The sequence below is a fragment of the Stylophora pistillata genome, chromosome 9, assembly GCF_964205215.1.
Source record: "Stylophora pistillata chromosome 9, jaStyPist1.2, whole genome shotgun sequence".
NCBI lineage: Eukaryota > Metazoa > Cnidaria > Anthozoa > Scleractinia > Pocilloporidae > Stylophora > Stylophora pistillata.
In genome coordinates, this window is record NC_142527.1 from 12,419,973 (window position 1) to 12,445,200 (window position 25,228).

The 25,228-nt window shown below is 39.6% G+C and overlaps 3 protein-coding genes and 2 pseudogenes across 3 annotated transcripts; 4 read left to right on the forward strand and 1 right to left on the reverse strand.

The window, feature by feature from the left end:
* Positions 1-1,696: 1,696 nt before the first annotated feature.
* On the forward strand, positions 1,697-9,124 carry LOC148723356 (uncharacterized; annotated as a pseudogene).
* Positions 4,513-5,466, forward strand: LOC148723357 (uncharacterized). The gene has a single exon (XM_088734272.1). The coding sequence runs from the start codon at positions 4,542-4,544 to the stop codon at positions 5,268-5,270; it is 729 nt and encodes a 242-aa protein (XP_088590398.1). The 5' UTR covers positions 4,513-4,541; the 3' UTR covers positions 5,271-5,466.
* Positions 9,125-13,344: 4,220 nt separating the features above from the next.
* On the forward strand, positions 13,345-17,342 carry LOC111324678 (uncharacterized). Its single transcript, XM_088734432.1, has 2 exons — positions 13,345-14,452; positions 15,082-17,342. Exons 1-2 carry the CDS (start codon positions 13,345-13,347, stop codon positions 17,340-17,342), a joined length of 3,369 nt encoding a protein of 1,122 aa, XP_088590558.1.
* A 28-nt stretch (positions 17,343-17,370) lies between these two features.
* LOC111324679 (uncharacterized) lies at positions 17,371-20,280 on the reverse strand. The gene is made up of 4 exons (XM_088734433.1): positions 20,265-20,280; positions 19,438-19,465; positions 19,092-19,283; positions 17,371-18,910 (listed from the first exon to the last, which is right to left on the reverse strand). The coding sequence occupies exons 1-4, from the start codon at positions 20,278-20,280 to the stop codon at positions 18,418-18,420; spliced, it is 729 nt and encodes a 242-aa protein (XP_088590559.1). The 3' UTR covers positions 17,371-18,417.
* Positions 20,281-23,415: 3,135 nt separating this feature from the next.
* The window catches only part of LOC148723358 (uncharacterized), a 3,535-nt pseudogene continuing 1,722 nt past the window's right edge, over positions 23,416-25,228 (forward strand).

Consider the following 25,228-nt stretch of genomic DNA (forward strand, 5'->3'; position numbering starts at 1 on the left):
AAACCTTTCTTCATTGGCTCAACTTATAAAAATGTTCAAACTAGCCGAAATGGTTCAACTGGTTAAAATCATAAAACTAGCTAAATTGGTTCAACTAAACAAAACGTACAAACTAGCTGAATAGGCTTAACTGGCCTACAGGGGTCAAAGTAGCTGAAGATCTTGAACTAAAAAATAAAACAAACTAACTTAATTGGTTCAACTGGACAAAACAAAATTGGTTCAACTGGTTAAAATTGCAAAACCAGGTGAAATGTTGGTTCAACTAAACAAAAGGCACAAACTAGCAGAAAACCGGTATGATGAACTTGCAATAAAGAAAACGCAAAAGTAACTTACTTGGTTCAACTGGACAAAACAACAACAACAAAATACAATAACACATTACAATAAAAAATGACACCAAACAGCTTCTCCTGAAGTCACAACTGGGTGCACGCTTCATTGAAAGCTACCATTTCGGATGATATTCCTGGTCGAAATGAGCACTGCAAATGCAAACGTTGAGGATAGGCGGGGTTTGCCACATACGCACATACGCACATGGCAGGAGTTGGAGAGAAGGCATTCCTTTTCTGTGGAAAATCATGTGGAAAATCTTTAGAAAATCATGTGGAACGCTCGACTCGTTCAATTTCCTCTGCAAAAAGCGAAACTGCAATTAATCACCGACACCAGAAATCACTACCAGGTATTCCTTGCGACTCCCCTAAGTTTGTTTTTCGATATGCCCGGCCAGCTTTCAATCACTTCTTGCGTTAAAATGAACTGGGATGTCCACGTGCTTTTCACTATCTCATCCCTCCCCCTCTCGCTATTTTTTGGGGCAATGTCTACGTATAAAATGATGTAATTTCCATGTCCAATCCGTATCTTCAAAAAAATGTGTTTTTCTTTATTTGTTTTAAACTATTTTAGTACAATTCGGTTTAATTTTTTCTCAATTAAAAATTATGGGGGACAAAAAGGTACCCTCGACCATCGAAATTGTACCCTACCCTCTTCCATCGACAAAAAGATAAACTCGCAATGTTGTGGTGATCTCAAGCCTTACAGTTTACAATGTTTGCGATTTCAAACCGACTGTGTTGGATAACATCCACCATTCCTTCTGTAACCCTTTTAAAAACTAGATTTGATAACCTGTGATCAATTGTCCAAAAAAGAAAAAGTAATATATCAGAGACAATTTCGTGGCCGTGTTCGCTTATACTTTCATCTCGACCTCTACCACACCCACTTTCAGCCAGTCAAAGACCAGCACATAGGTGACGATGAGTGAAACCAGTCCAAGCAAAACCGGATTCTTTTCTTACATCGCGTTGTGGGTGTCTTGATAGTATTTCTTTTCCTACTTTGTTTGCGGTGTTACGGTATTTAGAACCCCCCTCTGTGTGGGAAGCATTTTTACAACAGAGATGCGTTCACAAATATGAAATAGACAAGGCGTCAAGACAAGATGATAATGGCGTGTGGTAGTTTTTTCAATGCATTTGACATCCAAAACGATCCTGCAGAGAATCATTATTCTATTTCCTGTCAAAAATCACACAGCCGTACAGAACGGTGTTTTACCCCCGAGGAGCACCTCGTGGGGTTCTACTAACAATGCATCTTTTGGATGGATTTTTAAAACGGTTTGTCACAGTGCTAACCGAACAGATGTTAGTGTGCTGCATTAAGTTCAGTCCATGTCATGGCCTCACCGGTGAAGTCTCTATCTGTTAAGAGGTCACTGCACGTAAAGAAGGGACAGAACGTGTACCGTTCTATTTCCAATTTTCACTTTTACATTGATTGCTTCGTGGAGTTTCCAGCGCAGCTCAAAAGGTACAATGGCATGTACAAAGGAAGGATGATGTGAGCATGTAAGTTGTTCCACTTTCTATTCCAAATTTTTATTTAAGTTTAATGATGACTTTATTCAAGATAAATTGATCTAGAAAGGTGTGTTTTTAATGCCCAATTGCTTCGCCGACACTTCTTGAGAATGACGATAACAGAACTAGAAATTTCCTGTTCCATTCAACGGCCCAGCATGTTACATTTTATTTGTCCTTGTCACGCGTCAGTGAACAACTGAGCGAGAGCCACTCGCACAGACAACAGACTATTTCTCTTGTAAAAAGTCCCCTCTTTCCTCCTGACTGAGACAAAAAATTTGGACAAATATTTATTCAGCTCGTTGACCTCCATTGCCTCAAAGTCAGTGGTAAATTCGGTTTGTTCTTGAAACCATTCTGTTAAGTAAACAAAGTGTTGCGAACATTTAATGTAGTTGTTTTGATTTCTTCATGCATGTCGATATAAGACATTGCCTAATGCGACCCTAACTTTTCCAGTTCGCAAAAACGTTGAAAACCGGCCTAAACATCAAAGACGCTGTAGTACTTGGGTGGGGCAGGCAGATTTTGGAAAACTTGGGCTAAACAATAGCTATCACAGCGGTAACTGTCATCGCTTGTCAGTAAACAGCAAACGACTCGACTGGTCGCGGAACTGACCAGGTATATGGCGCTCTAAGTAATCTTCGCTGACGTCGATTTCTCGCCTCATCATAGCGGCAGTCAAAACAGTTAAACAGGCGTTAACCCATCTTTCATAGATCATACGAAAGACAAAAAGGTGCTTGTGATTTAACTGAATAAGAAGAATAAGCATCACCACGATCGTTATTAACAATGCTTCAACAGGATGCATTTTCTTAACATTTGTGTTCCTTTTTCAGCGAACTGCTCTCTCCCCATAACTCGTCGACAAACGTGTGTCTGGTTCATCAGTGTCATCACTGACATTTTTTTCACCTAGTGCGACCCTGATAGGTAAAACCAAAAGTTTGCTTTCTGGTTGCGGTTTCAAATTTTGTGTTTTTTTTGCCGGCAAAGTTGTAAACTTTGCCGGCAAAAGGGCAACCCATACCAAAGTGTTAAATATTTTCTTTAAATGCAAAACTACTATGATGATTAATATTTTTGTCCTTTTACAAAGTAATGTAATAATCAATGTAGTATATGTAATATTAATTTTATATCGCCTTCATGTAGGCCCTGTTTTGTCACGTGCACGGAGATGGCATTTGCCAAAACGTTTAAGAGCGCCATCAACCGGACGTTTGCTTCTGTTGGTGGTGTCCTTTGGGAAAGTATCTGCGACTCCCAGTTGTGCCAGTTTCTCATGCGGGCAACCGAAAACTATTTCGAGCAGCCCCGTGAAGAGCAAAACTGAAAGCAGGCTGCCCTCATTTTGGGTAAACAGCCTAATGAAAGCATCTATGTTTTTGGTGATGTTCAGGTAAAGTTTCGGATAGAAAAGGTTATATATGAACTTCATATATTTCACTGTATCTGAGAAAAGGTTTTGCTGTTATGATAAGTAACAAGGTTCTTAAAGACTTAGGCGTTGCTATAAAAGATCACTTGAATCGCTGTCACTTTTTTTTCCTTGATAAAGAGCCTTTGAAAACGTTGAACTTGTACAATTAAGGCTATGTTCTCACTGGCACGACTTAATGAATGGTTTCAGAAATCAAAGTCAGAAAAATAGAACCGTTTATATTAGGAAAGTATGCCAGCTGGTTTAAAATTGTTGTTTCTTTCAGTGCTTGTAACATTACTTTTTTTATTTAGTTGGACAGCCAAGGGACGTAAATCACAGAGGAGAGGAGTTACATTTGGATGGTGCCTCATCTTGTTGGGCTTCCAACTTCTACCGGGGATTTACTCCTTCGTGAATACCTGAAGTCGACGCTGCCAGTACCCGAAATCGAACTCCCTTTCCAAACATTCAACTGGTTGACATTTATGAGAGCTGCAAAAAGGTTCACGAAGAATAATTTCTATCAGTTCCTGTGTCTGCTTTCTGGCATAGTGTGGACCTTCCACTATGAGAAAGTTCTCTCGATAATAGGTAAGTAACGATAGAATTTAGGCGTTCTTAAGATTGTATACTCTGCGAGCTGGCTACTTTTCGTTGTTTTGTTTTAGACGACTGTGTGAAAGTGCTAGAATAGTGTGCTTTCCTTTCTTCGCACGCTTAGTCGGATATACTTCTTTTTTCTCGAAACTATTTAAATCACTCCGAATGAAGCTGTTTGGGCGCAAACTTCTGCCTAATATCAACGGATGAGCTTTCACTTATGCAAGGGATCAATAAAAACAGGACAAAGCCACTTTTTTCCTCTAAAACCGAGGGCTTTGGGCGTCTTACAAAGCGTATGCACTCTGGTTTAGACACGACAACAGAACAAGCTTATGCTATTACCAAACTGTGCTAGAACCTGGTGCGAAACAACTTAGAACTATTTTCACAGTCTTACTTGTTGTTTGCTCGTATTCAACATCTTTATAATTGAATAGAGAATTGTTCCTAAGACTTTCCTTGTGGCTAGGTCTTCATGCTTTATTAGGGACCTTAAGATACGACGACAAGAGATCTACGACAGGGAGCTTGAAGCGTGTTAAGACTGGAACGAGTACCTCGTTCGTTATTGCTCAACTCCTCTTTAAGGTTAGTCTGAAACACAACAACTACGGAGAGTAATTATGGCGACCTTTCAAAGAACAAGAGATGCTCTTTTGCTTGCATTAGATGATGATTCAATAGAAGAGGAATTTTTGATGCTGTTCAACCTTCATACATCGAAAAATCCAAATTTCCCGTACCATGATGTTGAAAAGTTCGACTTAGATCTTATCGATCCGGCCGAGTGCAAAGCCGAGTTTCGCATTGAGAAAAATGACCTGCCTCTTCTCTGCAATGCGTTGAGGATTCCCGAGACCATCGAGTGCAGACAAGGGAGCATTTGTGATGGCATGGAAGGGCTTTGCATGCTTCTTTGTCGCCTTGCTTATCCTTGCAGATATTCGGAAATGATATCTCGGTTTCCCAGACCGGTGCCAGTGCTAAGTATGATCACCACAACTGTGATGGACTATGTTTATCCACAACACTATCACAGAATCTCCCACTGGAACAGGTTTTTATTAGACCCAAGGAAACTTGAACAGTATGCAATGGCAGTCTCACAGAAAGACAGTGCTTTGGACAACTGCTTCGGTTTTATAGATGAGACGATTCGGCCAATTTGCCGCCCTGGTGAAAAACAGCGCATCATTTATAATGGCCACAAAAGAGTGCATGCACTCAAGTACCAGTCTGTGGTTGTGCCAAGTGGAATGATAGCTGTTATGCATGGTCCATTTGGTATGTATCTCTTATCATTCATTTTACTTCATTTTAATTTTAAAAAGTTTAAAATTCAAAGTCCATGATTTTTTCATAACCTTGGTTATTCCTTAATTTCTAGTTCTAGAAAATGAACTTTGAAATTTGGTGTTGAAAGAAAAGCTAGAGGAGCATCTAATTATGATTAATAAAAACTCCATTTTTTTAGAACATTGTTTTTTCAGCCCAGACTGAATGGTCTTTTTTTTCACCAATTTTAGCTAAAAAAACTGTGTTATTAAGTCATTGTTTATGATATTTTGTGTTGGAATGGATAGAGATTTCATGACAAGTATCTGTTGTTTATTAATCATTTTTTAACATTTGGCTTCAAAAGTGTATTTTAATTCATTTTGATGACCAGTTTTGACACAAAAATAGTCCCAACCTTGTGTTTATTCTTAAAATGTTCTTAAAAACTTGCAAATTAAAGTATCAATATTCTAACATAAAGTAGTAATGTAAAATTAGAAGCCATAGCTCTAATAAACTGCATTATTTCTTCCTTTTTTGTTGACTTATCTTTCCTTTTTGTACAGAAGGTAAAAGACATGATGCTGGGATGCTGCATGAATCAGGCTTATATGATCTACTTGAGCAGCACCCATTTTCAACAACTGGGCAGCAGATGTGCTTATATGGGGATCCAGCCTATCCACTACGAGTCCATTTACAAGGGCCCTTGAAACATGCAAATCTAACAGCCAATGAACATGCATTCAATCGTTCAATGAGCGCAGTCAGAACCTCTGTTGAGTGGATATTCGGGGACATAATTAATTACTTTAAATTCCTTGATTTCAAAAAGAACTTAAAACTTCAACTGAGTGCTGTAGGAAAGTACTATCTTGTTGCAGCCATTCTGAGAAATGCTCTAACATGCCTTTATCCAAATGAAACCTCAAAGTTTTTTGATGTAGAACCACCAACTCTGGATGAATATTTTTCATAAGACTGAAACATTGACCAGCACATGTCATGTAAATAAAGCAGTTTAATTGAAGACATCACAGAAAACAGTAACTATATTTTTCTTAGGGAGTGTTCATTATTTATGGAATGTACTGGGTCACAAAATTTTTCCTCTTCCTCTTTATGGACTGTGAAATTTTAGTGGGAAAACAAGTCATAGTAATATATAATTCACAAATATTTGGAAGGGTATCAAAATTTTATGTGCTGAACAAAACAGGCCATGAAAATGTTTAAACTTTTGTAAATTACCTTCCAGACCCAGTATATTTTACAAATGATGGCTGTTCCCTTAAAAAAAAAAAACATTTTTGTACTAATTTGCCTTATTGAAAAATTTTAAGTTTATCTCTTCCATAAAAAATTTTCTTGGAAATTGCTTGCATTTTGTAATGAGAGGTTTTTCAACTATTTTCATAAACACTAACTCAAATTACAAAATTTTTGAGTTTAAAACTTTTTAAATCTTTTAAATAAACTCAACTCTGGCGGTAGAAATATCCTTACAAATTGCTTGGGGTAAAGGTTATTTTTTCTGAACAAGAACCACAACATATGTGAACAAATTGTCGTTGATTGTCACTCTGATCATGATCTATTTGACATATCATCCCTTGATATGAACTTGATCTTTTTTCAGTAATACCTCAAAGATATAATTTACAGAGATATAAATATATTTTGAATTTTTTAAAACCAAACTTTAAAATCATCCTTGCAAATAAAATATTCATTCAAATGTTCATACTGTGTTACCATGGTAGATGTTTAATTTTGTGTCAGCTTATTCATCATGGCTAGCATCATGGCCTGAAAGTCTTGTTGTTGCTGCTGGGCAAGCATAACTCTAAGAAAATCATCGTGTTTTTTGTCTTGCAGCTCAATCTCTTTTTTCTTTAATTCCATTTCCTGTTTTTTCATCTCATGCATCATTTCACTTTTTTCTTTTAAAAACATAAGAGTGTCACTGCCATTCGATCTCCTTTTCTGCTTTTTATTTCCATTCTCTGCATCATCTCCCTTCTTCCCAAGGCTCTCGCCGAGTGATTCCATTGCTATTTTCCTCATGGTTTCTGCCTGTGCTCTATCTGCATTTTCATTTTTCTTCTTCCTGTTTGAACCATCTTTTAGTGCTCTTTCAGCTTCATCTTGAATCTCAAAAATTTCCTGCAATGCCTCTTCAACTTCAGTCATTTTTGTGGCGATTCAGCTTGCTTTTTCCTCTTCTTTTAACTTGTTCTGAAGTTTACCTGCCAAATAAGCGTACTTTTCGCGGACAGCCCGCGCATCTACTGTGAATTTCTGTTTCTCGATCGCCATCAAATTGTGGGCGATAGCCTTCCAATTCGCCCCTCTTTGGATGGACCCCTTCCTTGTGCCAGTGAACGGGTCCACAGCTAAGATTTCACGGCAAAGAAGCATACAATGCTCATCCGACCATAGCATTCTGTAAACATTTACAAAAATCACTTAGTCAACCAAAATGAATCCTTCGTAGATTTTATCCTTTTAAATGTTCGCAGCAGTTAAATGCACCTCGTGAGCGCCAATCTTTTGTCCTTGTAATGTCTCAAGGGATTGTATTAAAACGATCAATACTAGGATGAAATGGCATTTTGAAATGCGCTATTTGAGCGCCTATTGTAAATACTTACGAAGATTTTCGCTGCCATGGTTTCTTCCCGCCTTGGTCCTGGCACCTGGTTGCTTGTCGTACCAGCCACATTATCCACATTTGTAACTTTATCGCGTTAAAAGTGTATTTTGGCTGCACTTTTAAACACACTATTATTATTATATAAAGACTTAAGGTTATACAAAACTTTAAAAAGATCCAAAAACTAGCAGAATTTAACACAAAATTTCCTTCGTAGTAGCCACTACGGCAAAACACCTCAACTCCCGTAGTAGACGCAACGCGACGGGAAGATGACGAGCTTATCGCACATTCTGCGTATGACCGGATGTAAAATCTCGCTTCCGGCACTCGTACTAGATTCTCCCGTCCTCAAATCTTAAGGTCGCTAATACCCGAGTTCTTTTTCTTAGGTTCTTGCCCAGCACCTATGGCTGTTGGAGAACCAGCAAGTGGCAAGTCCTCTTCACTGAGGCTGACTCATGCTCTGATTGGTGGCACTTTTCTGTCACAGTCATCAGGCGAATCAGTAACTAGTGAACTGACAAAAAGCACACTTCCCGTCTACTGGGATGATCCTTCCCATCCCAATACCCTGAAAAACGTTTTGGTATCTACGTTTCAAGGTGGGGGGAAGCAGACATAAACAGGTGGCAACGAAGTCCCTAGAACCACCTTCCTGCTAACAGTCAACTTTAAATTGGATGACGATTTGAGGTTAGTTGTGTGAGAATATTGTCTTTTGATACACCCACGTAGTTAATTGATTTTTTAGTGCAAAAGCTTGCATAGATTTAGATTTTTATTGACACTAACAACACTTTTTTAGAGCATTTGAGAGGACAACTCCCATTTTTTTTGACAAAATTGTTAACGGAGAAGGAATCAGTGAAACCTTGTTCGCTTTGCGTAACGCCGCATTCCAACAGTTAAAGACAAACTGTGTTCCCTCCATTATAAGGATGGGAGAGTTTACGGAGTTTGGCCTGGAAGATCATGTCAAGTTCTTCCAAGAAAGGCTGCAAGGGTCTCCATCAAGGCTGCCTCTGGTATATTACATGTACCGTCTTTTTGCCTTTAAGGTAAGTGAGGATAAATTAACTTAAATTGTAAAAGGTTTGATGGAGAAAACCCGCACCTTTTTTTAAACGACATTTTGTTGAATTTAGTGAGAGTTTTCCTGTTTGGAGTTATTGATAAGAAAATTTCCGAAGAAATTATCTATTAGAAAATTAAAGGCAATTTCTGAACTGAATGACTCGAGTTATTCTTAGTGACTCGCGGACTGAACAAGACTATGAAGGTTACTGAACAAGATTTTCATACTCTAAACAACTTCTTTATTTCATCTTGGACATAGATTATAGAACTAGTTGCAGACACGACTGTAGCAAGTGAGGAAGGCTTTGACGCCCATTTAGATGAAAAACTTGTACCCTATGTGAGCAGCCTTTATTTGCAGTCACACAAAATAAATGCGACTGTGGATGACTTAATGAAAGATATCATACAAGCCTTGAGAAAAGGGCATTCCACTCAGGAGGCAAATACGTTATAACTTAGTACATTGTTGAAACTAAGGAGCCATGTTATTAGTCATGAGATGATTATCTGGATTTGTGCAGCCATGAATAGGACTGCTGCTGTAGGTTTCGATAACACAAATGCCACTTAAAGAGATGAGTGAAGTAGCTTTTGAGTTTTAGCATCTCCACGGCGGTCACTTGAGAGGAGGAAGAGGGTAAAGCATTCATTGGTTTAGATTATTCCTAGGCCTCGAGAATAATTTCTGGCAAAGATGAAAGGCCTCCATTCCCATCAATTACACAAAATCAGAAAAGTTTCTCCAAGAGAAACTTTTTATGTTTTGGCAGAACTAACAAACGTGTTAGCCCAAAGTAACGACTTTTCATTGTTTTATTTATATGTTTTCTTGTTAGGTTTCCACATGGCTGAGAACATGCATCCCTCAAAGGATGTCAAACCATGGTCCAGCCCTACATCTCCACCGGCAAATGATAACAACCTTGCTGCTAAAGGCTGGGACCCCATACAGTAGCCAGGACATGCGTAACATTATGGAGAGTGTTGATGGCGCGAATGCAGATGTTCGTACAAAGTTTGTCGGTGTGAATAACCGGGTACCTTCCCTAAAAATACCTCGGAAAAGTATTAATCAAGACCTCCTGAAAGAGATTGACGGATGTAAGCATTGCCAAATAACTGATTACAATTTCTCTGTGGAATTCAGTCGATCTTCCATAAATATCCTTGACATTGTTCTGAACTTTTGTAGGGTTTAGCGAAGGGTGCATCGAGGCTACAGAAGAAGAAAGCGAGACCTCGTCACCTCCAGGGTGCACTAGTTGCACAACGTTGCAAGATAGTCTCAAACGAGAGAGAGAGTCGTTTGAACGAGCTGAGGAGGAATATCTCACCGAGATTGCACAACTTAAACAAGTGTTACAATCCGAGAGGAATGCTAATGACAACTTAAAGGAACAATTACGTGCTGTGAAGAGAAGCCTTCCAGTGTCGAGGGCTCCTGAAGAAGTACAACCAGAAAAGAGAAGCCTTCCAATGACTTCTTCTGAAGGACCAATTGTTGTGCACTCCCTGTCGCGTCTTGTCACTGGTCGACATAAGTCAAACTTCTTGGGAATACTTTAAATAACATAACGTAGATATTCATATCAAGATGTGGATTGTAATTCGATGCTTAACTGAAATGAACGCCAATTATTCCCAGTCATCAGTGACAACGAGTGCAGTAAATTAGAAAACAAATAGGGATCCACATATGAACTTCATATATCATATAGTGCAAGCCAGTCCGCGATCCATTCCAGGGGCCCGTGCAGAAAGTTAAGATAGAGAGAGCCAAAGAAATGTTTGCGGGGTGCAAACCACCACCATCCCACTGCCCTGCCAAAAGTTATGAAAAATTTCACTTCTCCAGGAAGCAATGGTTACGGAAACCCTCTAAGGTTCATTTGCACATCATGGATTGGCAATCTAGGTTTTAAAAAATAAGATTGCATAATACTGCTATAAAGGGGTCACTAATATTTATTCTTTTATGTGGAAGATTTAAGAAAAAAAAAACGGGGGCGGCAATTCCCTCAGCCCTCCTCCTAATTCTACCCATTCATTCCCCAGCTGACGTAATATCCTCCTTTATAAACTCGCCTCTATTCATTTAATGTGTAAATTACCTGGCTTGTTAATATATCGCTACTGTTTTTTCAGCTTCGACTTCCAAGACATTGTGCGAAGAGTCAGGTAGGTTGTTTTGTCTAATAAAGCCATAGTTAGATCTAATGCGATATTTCCTTGTTTACTTAAAAAAAAAAGGAACCGAGATTCAAAATTTACTTCAGAACTAGTAAGAGGTGGAAGAGCCGAATTCTATGCGGGAGAATGAATCATCTTCATACCTCATGTGGTTACTGGTTAGCATTAACCTATTTTTTTTCCAAATGAAAGGATTTGTGCATGAAGATTTCATCAGTGACTAACCCCTGTTGTGCTCAAGTAAGTTGAGATATCACACCGTAAAACCCATGTATGAGTGCATGTATAATAAGTTAATGTAAGGGAGACTTCCCAGATACAAATGGTAATTCAGTATGGGGAAGGGGGAATCACTTTTATTACAATTCAATCCAATCCCACCACCACCAGCCTCTACTGCATTGTTTTGGAATATTTACTCAAAGTTAATAAACCTGTTATTTCATCATGTTAATAGCTTAAGTCCAAACTAGTATCTTAATTAATCTACTAAAATAAGAATAAAAAGAAATGCTCATCAAGGTGTACTTTCCTTCCATCGTTGTATTTGTAGGTACACTAATAGAAAATGAAGGATCTGGTGAAAGTGAATATTTACTTACTGGTATGTTTAGCTTTGCTTTCCAATTGTGTTTTGCTGCAATAACACACCTATCAATGTTAGGCTGGAGGGGAAACAAAGACTTCGGGCATATTTTCAGATTAATGCCCTACTCCAGGGACATTGTTATTGATAAAGAGACTAATTCCCCTCCCCCAACTAAGACTATCGGTGAAATGTGTTATGTCTAAAAAAGCAACCAATACCAAAAGTTTGAGAAATTCTCATCTGCGTACTTTGACAAATGCCTTTGAAATACTTTCACGTTAAAAACACTATCATCTGTTTGCTTTTTGGGAAAATCCAAATTGCTGTTTAATATATAATCGGAATTGTCAGCAAAACAAACTCATCTGCATCAAAGGGCATCCAAATTATAGCAGCTGCCTGAATACCAGTAAGAAGTCCAAATATGCCCAGCCTCCTTCAGGTTGACATTGACAGGCCCATAAATTTATTAACACTAATTTGAAAAAGTATGATAAATCAGTGTCATCATTTTCCTGCAGAAGTCTGAAGGGAATGTGGGCCTTGTCTAGCATCATCTAATTTGAATGTTTAACTGAAGAACTAGCGTAATCAGGCCACTGCTGTTAATATTGACTTGATTTGCCTTACTTATTCTCATATAATGCCATGGCAAATCTGTGATTTTTCTAAGGATTGGGTACACCACAAAGGAATGTTGAGTTTTATAATGCGATATACAATTGAGGAATCTTATAATTGAGTACTGGCCATACAATAACACAGGGTATGTATTCTACTTAGCTTTTCAATTGAAAACCAATGTTTGCAAATAAGCTAAAATATTGGAAAAGATCTTGAGACAATACCTAGTTGTTTCAAAAGATGTAGGAGTGGAAGATAAATGAATCGTCATAATGCTTCTTATTTTCAGCTAATGGCAAAAGAAAGAGATTACAGAAGCATTTACACAGCTGCAATCTATGTGCATCAAAGAAAAGCTCTTCGATAATAAAGTGCAGTGACTGTCAACAATAGCAGCATGCAAGATGCGTGGGAATTAAATTAAGTGAATATGATCTTTCTTTCAAGTGTGATGATTGCACAAAGAGATAGGCATTTAGAGCTGTACTTTTACATATGAAATTGCCACTGTTCACTACAAGACATTGTTTGAGTTCCATATTTGTCCGATAATAATAGTTTATTTTAATCTTTGTATCACGCAACGTTAATTCTCGCGGTAATGTCACATATTGCGCGTGACATTTGCATGTAGCACATATGGGCTAAAAGTAGATCACGTACTTGATTATAACAAACAAAGAAAGCTTGTAACTAGTTAAGACTAAGTTTAGCGGTTACAACCGCAACATTCTTGTATTTCCTTGTGTATATAAGACATTGTTGTAAGAGGTTAACGAATTAGAACGAATTAGAACGAATTAGAACGAATTAGAACGTATCAGAACGGAACGGAATTGTAAAGAGCTGTGAATCTACGAATAAACGCATTTTATAGCTTGGAAATATACAGTCCTCATTTGATTGTGAACCAGCATCGGGAGTAATCTCGGACATTTGGTCCTTCGAGCCGGATACTGTGAGTTGATTGAAACGATCGCCTTTGAAAGACAAAAAAGGATTGGACATGGCAGAAGCCGCGGTGAAGACCAAACGAAAGACACGAGGTGGACACAAGGCTTATGTGAGTCAAGTCTTACCAGAAGCTAAGGGCTACCTCGAGGCCCAGCCTACTGCAGAATCAAGACTACGAATCGCGCAACTCAAAGCAGCGCTTGAAGAGCAGCTCGAGAACTTAAGAAAGCTAGACGAAGAAATTTTGAGAAACCTTGTGGAAGTGGAGGGCGTCACCGACGAAGATATCGCTGAAGAAGTTCAAATTGCTGGAAATTTGAAGGGTGAAATCAAGGCCATAACTTCGAGTCTGACCGAGCTTCTAACGCGGAAACCTGAAAGCCCATTGAGCCCTCAGCAAAGCCCACCAGATGCGAGCGGTGATGCAGCCACAACTCAGAACGTGCGAGTGAAGCTTCCCAAACTAGAAGCTAAGCGGTTTAACGGAAAGGTAGAAGAATGGCAGGAGTTTTGGGACAGCTACGAGAGCTCTATTCACAAAAACCAGAGCCTTTCAAATGTCGACAAATTTGCGTATCTGCGTGGTCTTGTCGGGGGAGCTGCGAAAACGACCATTGCTGGACTTGCGCTCACGACACCCAACTACGAAGTTGCCGTTGATTTGTTGAAAAGCAGATTTGGAAAGCCTGTTGTAATCGAGAGAGCGCATGTCAATGAATTGTTGAACGTCGCGGCAGTTTTCAGCGGCAGGGACACGGCAGGCCTTCGTAGACTTTACGACCAAATCGAAATTCACCATCGCGGCCTGAAAGCATTGGGCATCGATGCCAGCACGTACGAAGGAATCGCTGTGCCATCCATTGTTGGCAAATTGCCGGAAGTGGTGAGACTTCAAATCACCAGAGGAAAGAACCACACAGAATGGAAAATGGACGACTTGTTAAAGGAACTGATAAGCGAACTGGAACTTAGAGAGGAACATTGTGCGATGAACAAGCAGGAAAGGAACCAGAACACACGAAGGGACAAGGAAAAAGAACTGAACACTGCTAGCGCTCTGCTAGCAAAAATGAACGATTTTTGTGCGTATTGTAAGGGCGGACATGCCCACCAGGATTGCGACAATGTTACATCAGTAGAGGACAGGAGGCTTTTGTTACGTAAGTACGGTAGATGTTTTATTTGTGCGCGAAAGGGCCATATTTCTCGTGATTGTAATTCTAAGATAATTTGTAGTATTTGTAAGGGGAAACATCACGTTTCTATTTGTTATAAGGGCGGTAGCGCGAATAGGGATCAATTCAGTCGCACCCACAATGGTGATTGTAATGACTCACTGAATTCCAACAATGCCGGTAATGCTTTGCTCGCCCACACTATGGGAACCGGGGGGAGCGATGCGCTACAGAATAAGCAAGCGGGCACCAGCCCCACTCTTCACGTGGGAACCGTGGGAAGGGTCGCCCTACAAACCGCGCAAGCGGTTATTAAGGGTGACAAAAGGAATTTGAGAGTACGAGTGTTGTTTGACGCTGGCAGCCATCGATCGTTCATAACAACTAAAGCGGTTCAATCAGCGGGGTTATCAGAAAAAGGAAAGGAATGGATCGAAATTAGCACGTTTGGACAGCAAACGAAGGATAGCGGATTGAAGGGAGTTTATGATCTACAAGTGTTTCCTTTCCGGGGGGGAATGGAATTAAAATCGAGGCGTATGAGGTCCCCACCATTGCGCAAATCAGCAACGAGCACATCGAGATTAGGAAAACTGAATACCCACATTTGCAAGGGCTTTGGTTTTCGGATGTCAATCGTGACGAGGAGATTCTTGGGGTCGATGTACTGATCGGGGCAGATTATCTGTGGTGTTTCCAAAAGGGGAGAACCATAAGGGGGGAGGTTGATCAACCTGTGGCCGTGGAAACCTGCTTGGGATGGGTGTTGTCGGGTCCACTAAAGGGATTTCGCGATGACACGCAAATTAGCGTTAATCTCGTTGGTCACGTTTTGAATCAAGAATTACAGGATAGCGCTCGGAAATTGTGGGATTTCGAAACCCTAGGAATAAGGGAGGAAAACGAGGTCCACGAAGCGTTGAAAGATGCCACTTCGTTTAACGGGAAAAGATACGAAGTTGGCCTTCCATGGAAAGAGGGACATGGGCCTTTACCTAACAACTACCGAAACAGTGTGAAGCGTCTAAAGGGCCAGATCGAAAGGTTGAAAAACGTACCGGAGAATTTGAAAGCATATGACGAAATTATCAAAGAACAAGCGGAAGTTGGTATTATTGAAAGGGTACCGGAATTAGAAGCGCCTGACAAAGTCCATTATCTGCCACACCACGCAGTTATTCGGAATGAAGCCAAAACAACAAAGGTTCGCGTGGTTTATGACGCATCTTCAAAGGAAGGCAAAGGGGGTGTGTCGTTGAATGATTGTTTACATGTGGGACCCACTTTGTCGCCATTGTTATATGATATTTTGATTAGATTCAGGGAAAAGCGCGTTGCGTTAGTCGGCGACATTGAAAAGGCCTTTCTAAATGTTGAGGTCAAATTGCGTGACCGGGATTGCTTAAGATTTCTTTGGGTAAACAATGTCGAAAGTGAACAAGTAGACCCGGTGGTTTACAGGTTCTGTCGGGTTGTTTTCGGGGTAAATTGTTCACCCTTCTTGCTGAATGCTACCCTCCAGTACCATTTGGACGCATTTACCGAAATCGACCCAGAGTTCGTGCGTGTAATGAAGAGGAGCTTTTACGTTGACGATCTCGTTACCGGTGACAAGACCACCCAAGACGCCAGTGAATTGCATGACAAGGCGAAGACAAGGCTCGCGCTTGGTGGTTTCAAGCTGAGGTCGCGGTTTTGGGTGCCGAAGGGTAGGCAGGCTGTAAAGAAGGTTTTGAAGGAGTGCGTGACTTGCAAGAAGGCGCAGGGAAAACCCTTTAAATCCCCACCTGTAGCAGCACTGCCAGACTTCAGAGTTAGAGAGTCCACACCGTTTTCGAAGGTAGGTATAGATTTTGCTGGTCCGTTGTTCGTCAAGTCCCAGACAGGAGAAATGGCGAAGTGTTATTTAGCATTGTTCACTTGCTGTGTAACGAGAGCGGTTCATTTAGACTTGGTTGCTGACCTTACGGCGACTACGTTTGTACGTTGCTTACGAAAATTTGTCGCGAGGAGAGGGGTTCCATCTTTGATCATTTCAGATAATGCCAAGACTTTCAAGGCATCCGCGAAGGTGATAAAGCGATTGTATGACAACGAAGAGGTGAGGGCACACTTAGAGAGCAATCGAATAGACTGGAAATTTATTTTGGAACGGGCTCCTTGGTGGGGCGGATTCTACGAACGAATGGTTGGAACAGCGAAACGTTGCCTCAGAAAGGTTCTTGGAAATGCGAAGCTGAATGCAGACGAATTATTGACTGTCTTGACCGAAGTAGAAGCAACCTTGAATTCACGTCCCCTGACGTATGAATATGACGAAGTTGGAGCTGAAATGCTCACACCATCTCACCTGATATATGGACGTCGGTTGCTAAGTTTGCCGGAGGAGGCGAGAAACGATGAAGAGGAGAGTGAGACAGGCATTCTCAGAAGGTTCAGGTACCTCGCAAGGTTGAGGATTCATTTTTGGAATCGGTGGAGAAAGGAATATCTCACAGATTTGAGAGAGCATCACCGTGGTAAAAAGGAAGGTCGAAGCGATGTAAGTGAAGGTGAAGTGGTCTTAGTGCACGAAGACAATGTGAAGAGGAGTAACTGGAAAATGGGGAAGGTTTTAGAGCTGATTGCAGGCAAAGATGGCGAGGTAAGAGGTGCTAAATTGAAACTAATCACTAAGGGAAAACCCATCTTTGTCAACAGAGCCGTGCAGAAATTGTATCCTTTAGAGGTGTGTAGTGTGACGAGAGAATCTGATGAGGGTAACATAAACCCGGTGGGAAATGCAGTCAAACAAACCCCTTCGGGGAGGGAAGTCCCACGGCGGGCAGCTGCACTGGATTCGCGTTGGAGAACACGAGTCATGCTCGATCACTAATTGGCTATATTTTCATTAGTGCGACTGACTGTGATTACCAAATTGTGCTTGACCCTGACAGGTCAAGGGGGGGAGTGTGTCCGATAATAATAGTTTATTTTAATCTTTGTATCACGCAACGTTAATTCTCGCGGTAATGTCACATATTGCGCGTGACATTTGCATGTAGCACATATGGGCTAAAAGTAGATCACGTACTTGATTATAACAAACAAAGAAAGCTTGTAACTAGTTAAGACTAAGTTTAGCGGTTACAACCGCAACATTCTTGTATTTCCTTGTGTATATAAGACATTGTTGTAAGAGGTTAACGAAGTAGAACGAATTAGAACGTATCAGAACGGAACGGAATTGTAAAGAGCTGTGAATCTACGAATAAACGCATTTTATAGCTTGGAAATATACAGTCCTCATTTGATTGTGAACCAGCATCGGGAGTAATCTCGGACAATATTTGTTTTTAAGCTTCATTTGTTATTTACATGAACAGATATGTGTGTTCATTGGACAATCGCCAAAACCAAACATCATTAATTTTTTTGGGAAAAAAAATTAAAGTGAAGCCTACTTTGCCCACTTTGACAGATGTTATCAAAGGAAAAATGGTAAAGAAAGCTAACTTGTATTCATCCATGGCTTAACTAATATGGTTACTGTTCTAATATGGTAATCTTTTAAAGAAAATTATTTGCTTATTACATGTCTTGTTAATGACAGGTGGACCAGGGTACACATTCAAACAACTACACAAAGCTTTCTTCTTTTACCCAAAAATGTCAAGTTTGCCCACAAGAATTAAGTTATTTGTGCATCATTAGTTAAGTCATGGAAAGCAATTGCTACCTGAATTAGTCAGCATATTTTTTTTCAACCTTAATATAGATGAATTTGTTTTCTTCCAAACGTTGTTTGTAACTACCACATTATTTCAAAATGAAATGAAAACAGTAACGTTATCAACCTGTCTCATTTGATAATACTCAACATTCATAACAATATGACATACGTGGCTTAAAACTGCTCTTGAGCTCAATTGAGCTAATTTAAGCCTTCTCTACAAATTCAGCCTGCCAACTTAGAGATTAGACTGCCTTGAAAGAAGAGGGCATTTGCTTAACTTGTGACAGTTTTCTGTGTACTTGTTACGATGTTTCACAGCCCTATGCAAGTAGAAGAACTGGTGCAGTCTAGGCATGGCACATATTATTCGCTTAAGCCTACTGCCCCAGGCAAAAGTTTGTTCTGCAGCCATAGTGTTAAAACCTTCTGGTACTTTTCCCTCTGGATTGTATACGGTCTTACACTTAGCATCCTTGTGATTACAGATGTGCAACTTGTCAATTACCTTGATGACGGATGTCCAAACTTTATCTAATGGGGGTGAAAAGGGCAGCTTTTTTGCAGCAACTTTCAGTCCGTCAACATGGCACATGTTGTCATAGGCCAATATTGTATTTGTCATTTTCTCCTCCAGTTCATGTGATGGCAACCCCTTATCTACCAATGGTTTAAACTTCCGATACAACCACAAAATCAATATTAAAAAAGCTTGAGGAGGTGACTCAGACCTGTTAAGTAAGAAATGAGCAAAATTGAGTTATTCATGAAATCCAACAGAACAGAAACAAATTCATGGGCTTAGAACATACTGGCACACCAGGATACAGTTCAAAATAACTATTGGAGACACAAATGGCACACAAAATTAAGAGAAGGAAAACCAAAATAATGACATGCCTTACAACTTACCTATAGAGTGGTTGCCAGTAGTCTATGTGCCCACCACCACTTACAACCCAAAAAACACCTCTGGACCAGCTATGTAAAGTCTTAAGCCCACCAGTGTCCTTATTGCATAATTTAGGAATTGGCTCAGCACACTCGTTCACAAATTTTGCATTTGAGCGAATGAATTGTCTAGTACCTGTTGAAAAATAAAAACTAGTTAAAAACAAAATGTATCAAATTTATATCAAAAAGTGCTTAAAACACAAAATGGAGCTATCACAAACCTTGGAAAGTTATTGCATCAACTTGTTCAAATTTGCCCTCCGACTGAGAGCAAGCTTTTAATTTTTCTTCGATTTTATCATACGTTGATTTGTTATCTCCTCTGCTATTATCTAAGAAAGAGAAATGAATTAATAGAGATGTAAACAACAGCTCTAACGCCAATCTTAAGGTTGATCAAAACATGTCAAAAAACAAAGATAAGCGTTATATTTTGAGGTCCTTGATAAATGGTAATATAGATTAAAGAGAAACTTTGCAATAAAACCTTCAAATGATTATACTTCAATTAACTTAAAATGTAAAAAAAGGAAAATTAAAAATTGCAAATGCAGTTTCCAGGTGCATTGCTGTAAAAATTCTCCTTGAGTTAGTCATCCTCTGATGTTTTGAATCATTCCTTAACTATAACCCTTAAGCAGTATGAGTTATTATGAGTAATTTGGTGGGTGCAACTTTGTATTGCAGATGAAATGAGAAAAGAAGCTTTACTCCCTTGACATCATCAGTCAAGTCTATCATGAAATATTAGCTTAACTAAGAAAAAATTCGAACATTTCAACAGGTTGATAAATTACCTGAAATGGCACAGTATTCAACAAAAGCATGTAATCCATGGGGAATATTATTTCTCATAGCCATTCCACAATGATACTTGCAAAATGCTTGACCTCTCTCTGGTGATAGAGGGCAGACATCGGGGTAATTAATTTGGTTGTTAAAACCCACTGGAAGGCGAGAAATGTCTTGTGTCTCTTGATCATATGTTACTAAAATGTCCTTGTTTGAGAATTTACGGTCTTCATTCCTTGCAAATAATTTTTTTATTAAATAGACTTTTGTTTCCTAGTAGTTTTCGACCAAAATAGTTTAAACACGTAATGTTCTATTTTTATTGTTCACTACACATACCTTGCGAAGTCGCCATTGTGATTTATGGCGACGAGCGTTTGCATCCGCAAAGCTTCCTGAAGCGAGCGTTTGAAAAGGGTTCAGTACGATACTTGACGATAATGACAAGATTAAAAAAAAACTAAGTATCTAAAACGCTTAAAACCTTTGTTTGAAACCACACGTGCTTGACCTCTATAGCACTTTTGTTTACTGGAATGCTTGCAGTCCAGCAAGCTGTTGCTATGGGGTTTCCAAGCACGTGACCTCTAGCTGCAAAAGGCTTATTGAATGTCACCATAGATCATGATTAAAGGTTGTTCTTATTTGTAAAGGTCTGATTAACTGATTGAAAAATTGTTTTGATAACAGAAATTGAAGGACCCTTACAGCAGGTCCAACTGCTGTACCTCCTCCTTGGGAGAAGATTAATGTGGACCCCATGCCCATTTACGTTTGACCAGGCAAGGATTTTGCTTATGTACTCAGGAAGAGACAAATTTGGCGAGATGTTTGAAAGTGTTTGTCTGTGCATAGTTGTTTTCTATCTTGCAGTGTTATATACATACTCTTTTTAACAACTATATTTGATTTAAACCTTGGATTTTGTTTAGGCTGTTGTAAAGAGTCACCAAAACCTGACACCAATTGTGGTGATCCTGTTTGATGAGAGTGATGAGAGAGTGATGAGAGTGTCAATGTCACCAGGTAATTTAAGCTTAAAACTATCAAACAAATAATCATTCATTCAAATTTTACAAAACAGAACATGCCAGAAGTAAATGTCTTTATCTTGAGCTTAGATTATCTGCGAAGTATTCCACTTCATGTAAGAATTGATATTCATGGATGAATGATGTAAATGTTTCTTCCTTCTTTCATCCTTAAGACACAAACTTTGGTGACTCTATAGTTAGTTCCCAAACATTAGATCTAAGTCTTTCGCCAGTCTTGTATTGTTTCTTAGTACAGATTAAAGTATATTCCTTTTATTCTGAAGGACACTTAACGAGGATACAGAACTATCAACAGTGTTAGGCTGCTGCTTGGTCTTTGTGGCACACAAGAGATCACCTTGTGTGTCCCAAATGCTTGAACGTGTTGGTGAAGATCCACGTCCCCTGAGTGGTGCCCATGTCTTGATTTTACAACAAGTTGGTGTTACCAAACGTCAAGTCATTGCTGCATGGCAGTATGGTATGCGATGTTATTGATGCATGCCTCATGTTTTCTCAGAGAAAGCGGACCAGCCTCAATAAGTTAATGATCCAATTTTCTTATCACTAGGAGATAAATTGACAGCAGAAGAGATGATGAGACACACCACAGTGAACCTCCATCATGTAAAGGCCATCTCTTCACACAGGTATACTTACAGTAGACTACATATTTTGACTTCCTTCTATGTAATTACTCACTCACTGGGTTGTTAAAAAAGGAAAACAACTTGTCAAGCCTTTTCTATGCAGTAAAGTAAATGGAAGTTGTTTCCAATATACATATAATAAATTATACGGAATCCTAAATATGCAGGTTGTTCTCTTATTTTGGTATTTGACAGTAAGAATTAATAATGACATAATTGCATGCTGTTTTGAAATGACAAAGTCACTTATTAAAATGCACTGAATAGCAGTGATACATATACCAGTAGCTACTTTGAAAACCAATTGCATGGTATGGCACTGTGTTTAGCAATATTTCATTGGAAGTTTATTTAACGACAGGCAAGTTAGAGGACACAAGAGAATTGCAACAACAAGAAGATGCAGCGTTACAAGCATCCCTGAAGTATTCTTTGAAAAGGCTACAGGATGTCAGTGCTTAACACCAATATTAATTACATTATCTACAATGCACTTGAATTTTGTTTACAATTAACTTGTTCAGATGAAAAAGGTGCATTTACTCAAAACTAAGCTTACGGCTAACATTATACTTATTATGTTACAGGAAACAGCTGATGCACAGAAAGAGGTATAACAGTTATTTTTGTTATTATTCAACAGTGACATTCTGCAATAACTTAATGTCACCATCCAACCTTTTTCCCGCAAGCTTCGATCCACAAAATAAGAATATTTACCAGATTCATTTATTTTTGAGAAAGATTCGCCCACATTTGTTTTTCTTCTTTTTGAGTGCAAAGCTCTACATTGATACAAACTAATTGTACCGACAGGTGCTTGCATCGCCAGTAGCAGTAACACCACCAGCAGCTGGTCACGCAACGGCAGCAGCAGCAGCAGAAATAGAAGCAGTTGGATTTGCTATTTCCGAATATACTGTTTCCGAATATAATAATTTTCCACAGGTACTTTCTATTATTATAATAAGTACTTTCTATCAGAGTATCCCATATTTTTCATATATACTTCCGTAAACAGCTGTATCTGGGTTAGATTTAAGCTTAAGGTGAGTTATGTATGGCGAGATTTCTAACACAAAGCGAAGGTTTGGACAAAATGGGACCACACGGAGTCTGAATTGTAGTATTTGCAGAAAGGTCAAATTGAGGTGGCTGCTTCAGGTTTCCAGAATTTTCAAGCTCTATTGTTTTGATTTGTCCCAACTTCCAATTTATATTCGCATGAAATAACAGCTTACCATAGAAACACTATAGCGTCTTAAAAACACCCTTTTTTTTTTGGCTTAAATAACAAGTAACTGAAGCACTAGCACGGTGTCCCCCTGTTTTTTATCGTTGAAAAGTAATAAGCGTGTCAAGAAAGAACCTTATGCAAAAGTAAAAAAATTGCTAAGAAAATTAATCAAGCGACCTACTTGTAACAATCAGTTGTTAAAGACAATACTTTCTTTCACACACAACAACACCATATCTCCGTGAAGGTGGTCAAACCCTCTGGAAACATAATCATTTTGACAGTAGACAATTCAAGATGCGTTGAGGTGAGCTAACTGATGGTAATATTCTCAGTACTTTCTATTCATTAATTTAATACAGTCCTGCCTATTTCAGAAGCTGTAACGAAGATTTGTTGTAAGCTAGATTCTTTAATTTTCGTTGATCCTACTCTGATGGCTACTGATTGCTTTATTTCACGAATTTCCTCACTTCTGATATGTTGATGCTGCATGATTGTTCAGTTCTTAAACTGACAAGTTTTATCCACTTAGACCTTAAACATTTGTTTGGAATCTCTGAATTTATTGCACTCATGATGAATGCCCAGACCTGTTAGTACTTTTAACCGACACAAGTTGCGGCTATACCCTTACGAGCCTCGTGGATGTTTTTTTTTATGATTGTTGCATGTTGTTTTCAGTGAAACGCAGGAATATAATATGTTTTGAAGGTGTAGTCTGATCGTCCGGGTGAGTGTAGTCCTGAGAAGAACTATTGTCGGTGGTAGTGACTGACGTTTTGACAACCTGTGAGGAAGTCATCATCAGATTCAAGTGAATGATTGTTGTCAGTAGAATGTTCTTATTCCAGTTTGTGTGAAATGATCGGTTGGTTTTGCCGTAATGTCATTGGCTGTAAGACTCAAATGACGTAAGGCAGTCGTGATTGGTCTGTTTCGATCTGTCGGTAACGTTAGGTTGTTCTTTTTCGGTCGTTTGTGATGTTTATGTCGTGAATGAGTCATTTGTATGGAGCGGGTAGTTGTTGACATCTGTTTAGGGGAGTCTGTTCAGAGTTAGTAAACCAGCTTTCCAGAGTCAGTCGTTGAAATTGGTCAGTGCTGTAGGTTAGGCATTGCGCAGAGTACCAGTCAATGTTGTGGTTGGTAGGTCGATGGTGTTCAGCAATGTGATTGCTGACATCACCTTTCCTCGTCGCCCGTCTGTGTTCAGTCAGTCCTGCTGTGAGGTTTCTGCCAATCTCTCCGATGTAGGAGGCTTGGAGGCACTCAAGAAAATGAATGCCTTTGACACCCAACCGTACTATCCACTGAGGTGCTTGGCACCACAGCCACTGAGACTCTACGGTTTGCCGAAACTACACAAACCTGGTTTCCCAATGTGACCTATTGTTTCTTTCTGTGGCTCTCCCACATATCACCTATCCAAGTACCTGACGACAATAATACAACTCCTAACCGACAAATCCAGACATAAACTACAATCCACTGAAGACTTCATTAACGCTACCAAGACTGTTCAGATACCCGACGACTACAAACTAGTGTCATTTGATGTGAAATCACTGTTCATAAGTATTCCACTTCAATTGGCATTACAGTGCACTCAGACTGCAATCCGACAATCTACCGACCCACTACCGCTACCGACAGACGGCATTATGGACTTGCTAAACATTTGCCTAACATCTACTTACTTTCAATACAACGGTAAACAGTACAAACAGTTAAACGGCACTGCCATGGGGTCTCCAGTTTCTGGGGTTATAGCAGAAATTGTGATGCAGAACATCGAGGAATGCGCCCTTTCGACTTGCCGACAAACGATACTGCTTTGATTACGTTATGACGACACATTCACCGCCGTTCGACACGACGAAATTGACGCATTCCACCACCACCTAAATGAACAAAACACTGACATACAGTTTACCAGAGAAGTCAAAGAAAATGACAAACTTTCTTTTCTAGACTGCCTGGTAAGCCGCAACGACAACTCATTACGGACGACAGTTTACAGGAAACCGACACACACCAACAGATTACTAGACGAGTCATCCTACAACCGTACATCACACAAAGCCACAACTATCAGAACTCTAACACGACGCATACAACTAGTATGCCACTGGACAGACAGCTTCTCCAACGAGAACAAATACCTTCTCTGTGTTTTTACGAAGAACAACTACAACAACGACTTCATCCGACGAAACACTCACCAACCCACTACCACTACCGAAACAAACGACACCGCAACCCCTACAACTACAGCAACCATACTGTACATAAAAGGCATGTCTGGAAACATCTCGCACATCTTACTACCCTTCAATATCCGTGTCGCCCACAAACCCATCAGCACACTACGTCAGTTAC